Consider the following 2610-nt stretch of genomic DNA (forward strand, 5'->3'; position numbering starts at 1 on the left):
GGGCACGCAGGTTGGCCCCGCAGGACGGAGCCTCCCGCGTGGAGGAGGAAGGCCGTGACTGCCCGGTCTGTGGGCCGCGGCAGCCCCTGTACCCAAGGCCCCGCACTGAATATAGTGTTGGTCTTGTGTGTCCATACCAGGGCTTGACCTCGGGGCCTGGGCGCTGACCCCGAGCTCCTTAGCTCAAGGCTGGCACTCTACCCCTGGAGCCACAGCGTCCTTTGGGCTCTTGGGTGGCTAATGGGAGATAAGGGTCACGGCTTTGCTGCCGGAGCTGGCTTTGAACCGAGATCCTCCGCGCTCGGCCTCCTGAGTAGCTGGGGCGGCAGGCGTGGACCGGGTTGGAGCTCCTTTTAGTCGGAGGCTGCCGGCCGGCCTCCCCCTCCGGCCCCGTCCAGCACGCGTGGCCTGCTGTCCCCGCCAGGCTCAGGTCCCCGCAAGCGGCCCTCCGTGCCCCCATGCCGTGGGCGGCTGGGGCGGCACCCCCTCAGGGTGGCCCGACTTAGGGTGCTGGGGCCTGCCTCAGGAGACTCTGCCGTCCCGCCCCCAGACTACGAGCTGCTCGCAGACCCCACAGCCGGCGGCCTGGAGCCTCGAGATGGGCTCTGGAGCAGCGCCCGACTCTACGCCTGCCAGGACCCCACGATCTTCGAGGAGAGACACCTCAAATACATCTCACAGCTGGGCAAGGTGAGGTGGGGACGGCCCCCCCCCCGGGCCGGGGGCGGGGCCTGCTGCACGATGAGAGGAGCCTATTGGTAGAGCTGGGAAGATGGGCGGGACTTTGTGGGGTAGTGGGTGTGGCCTGCATGTGGGCGGGAGTTGTGGATTGGCGGGCGTGGTGGGCGCGGGTGGGCGGGGCTCCCAGGAACCCACCAGCCGCGCTCCGCCTCAGGGCAACTTCGGCAGCGTGGAGCTGTGCCGCTATGACCCGCTGGGAGACAACACCGGCGCCCTGGTGGCTGTGAAGCAGCTGCAGCACAGCGGCCCGGACCAGCAGAGGGACTTCCAGCGCGAGATCCAGATTCTTAAAGCCATGCACAGCGACTACATCGTCAAGTACCGCGGCGTCAGTTACGGCCCAGGTGGGTGCGGCCGGAGGCCGCAGGGCCCAGGGCCGCCCCCTCCCAGGCGCACCTCTGGCTGCCCCGCGCCTGCCACCTGTGCTGCTCCACGGTCTAGACTCAGGGGCCCGGGCTCGGATCCCGGCTCCGGCCGGGGCCCGCACCAGAGCCTCAGTTTCCCCAGTTGATCTTGGTCTGAAGGAGATGCGCGGGCTGGGGGCATACAGCTGTGGACAGCAGCGTGTGTGCTACTGTTCCCGCGGTAGTGAGAGCGCCATCCGAGAGCGACCCCTGGGGTGAGGGAGCGAGCGGGTTTGGGGGCGCACTGACCCCACCCCATCCCCAGGCCGCCAGAGCCTGCGTCTGGTCATGGAGTACCTGCCCAGCGGCTGCCTGCGCGACTTCCTGCGCCGCCACCGCGCCCGCCTCGACGCGGGGCGCCTCCTGCTCTATGCCTCGCAGATCTGCAAGGTGCGGGCGCTGGGGACGGGACGGAGGGAGGTGCGGGGAGGCGGGGCGAGGAGCCCCCGGCCCCGCGGAACCTCACGACGCCCCGCCCCAGGGCATGGAGTACCTGGGCTCCCGCCGCTGCGTGCACCGCGACCTGGCCGCGCGCAACATCCTGGTGGAGAGCGAGGCGCACGTGAAGATCGCCGACTTCGGCCTCGCCAAGCTGCTGCCGCTCGACAAAGACTACTACGTGGTCCGCGAGCCCGGCCAGAGCCCCATCTTCTGGTAGGGACCCATAGGGCGCCCGCTTAGAGTACCGCCCATCACAGCCATAGCCCCGCGCCTCCCGCCCCTCCTCGGCCTTCCTGTTCCAGCCCCGTTCTCCCCCTTCCGATCCTGCCCATCCACCAGCGCTGACCCGCCTCCTCCAGTGAGCTCCCTTTGCTTGCCAGCCCGCCCCAGCCCCTCCCGTACTGCCTCACAGCCTGCCGCTCAGGCCCGGCCCACAGCGCGGCCACGCCCACAACACTGGCCACGCCCACGCTGCAAGGGTAGCCACGCCCACACTGGTTCTGCCCCTCCAAGACCCGAGAAGCCACACCCGCATCGCAAGCCCCGTTGTCAGGCCCCACCCCACTATAGCCACGCCCTCTTGGAAAGTGGCCACGCCCACTCACATAACCCTCTTCCAGCCCTGCCCCTCTCATGCCAGGCATAGCCCACTTCCCCGCCCCGCTCAGGCTGGGCCCAGAGGCAGCTCAGGGTGAAGCCCGGCCGCGCTCCAGGCACTGAGCCCAGTGCTGACCACGGCCGCGCCCGGCCCAGGTACGCGCCCGAGTCCCTGGCGGACAGCGTCTTCTCACGCCAGTCCGACGTCTGGAGCTTCGGGGTCCTGCTGTACGAGCTGTTCACCTACGGCGACAAGAGCTGCAGCCCCTCGGCTGTGAGTGGGCAGGGGCCCCTCGTGTGCGCGCCCCGCCCCGCCGACCCCGCCCTCTCCCCGGCCCGCCCTCTCTCTGTCCGCAGGCCACGCCCCTCTCCCAGAGCCCGCCCCACCCGAAGGCCCCAACCCTCTCCCCGACCGCAGGGCCCGCCC

The 2610-nt window shown here is 70.2% G+C and overlaps 1 protein-coding gene across 1 annotated transcript in view; it reads left to right on the plus strand.

The window, feature by feature from the left end:
* Positions 1-2610, plus strand: part of Jak3 (Janus kinase 3) — a 26290-nt gene that overhangs the window by 14565 nt on the left and 9115 nt on the right. The window contains exons 17-21 of the mRNA XM_013028334.1: positions 551-690; positions 896-1085; positions 1411-1535; positions 1627-1799; positions 2340-2480. Coding sequence (XP_012883788.1) covers positions 551-690; positions 896-1085; positions 1411-1535; positions 1627-1799; positions 2340-2480 — 769 coding nt within the window. The remainder of the gene's footprint in view (positions 1-550; positions 691-895; positions 1086-1410; positions 1536-1626; positions 1800-2339; positions 2481-2610) is intronic.

This window comes from Dipodomys ordii, unplaced genomic scaffold, assembly GCF_000151885.1.
Source record: "Dipodomys ordii isolate 6190 unplaced genomic scaffold, Dord_2.0 Scaffold108, whole genome shotgun sequence".
NCBI lineage: Eukaryota > Metazoa > Chordata > Mammalia > Rodentia > Heteromyidae > Dipodomys > Dipodomys ordii.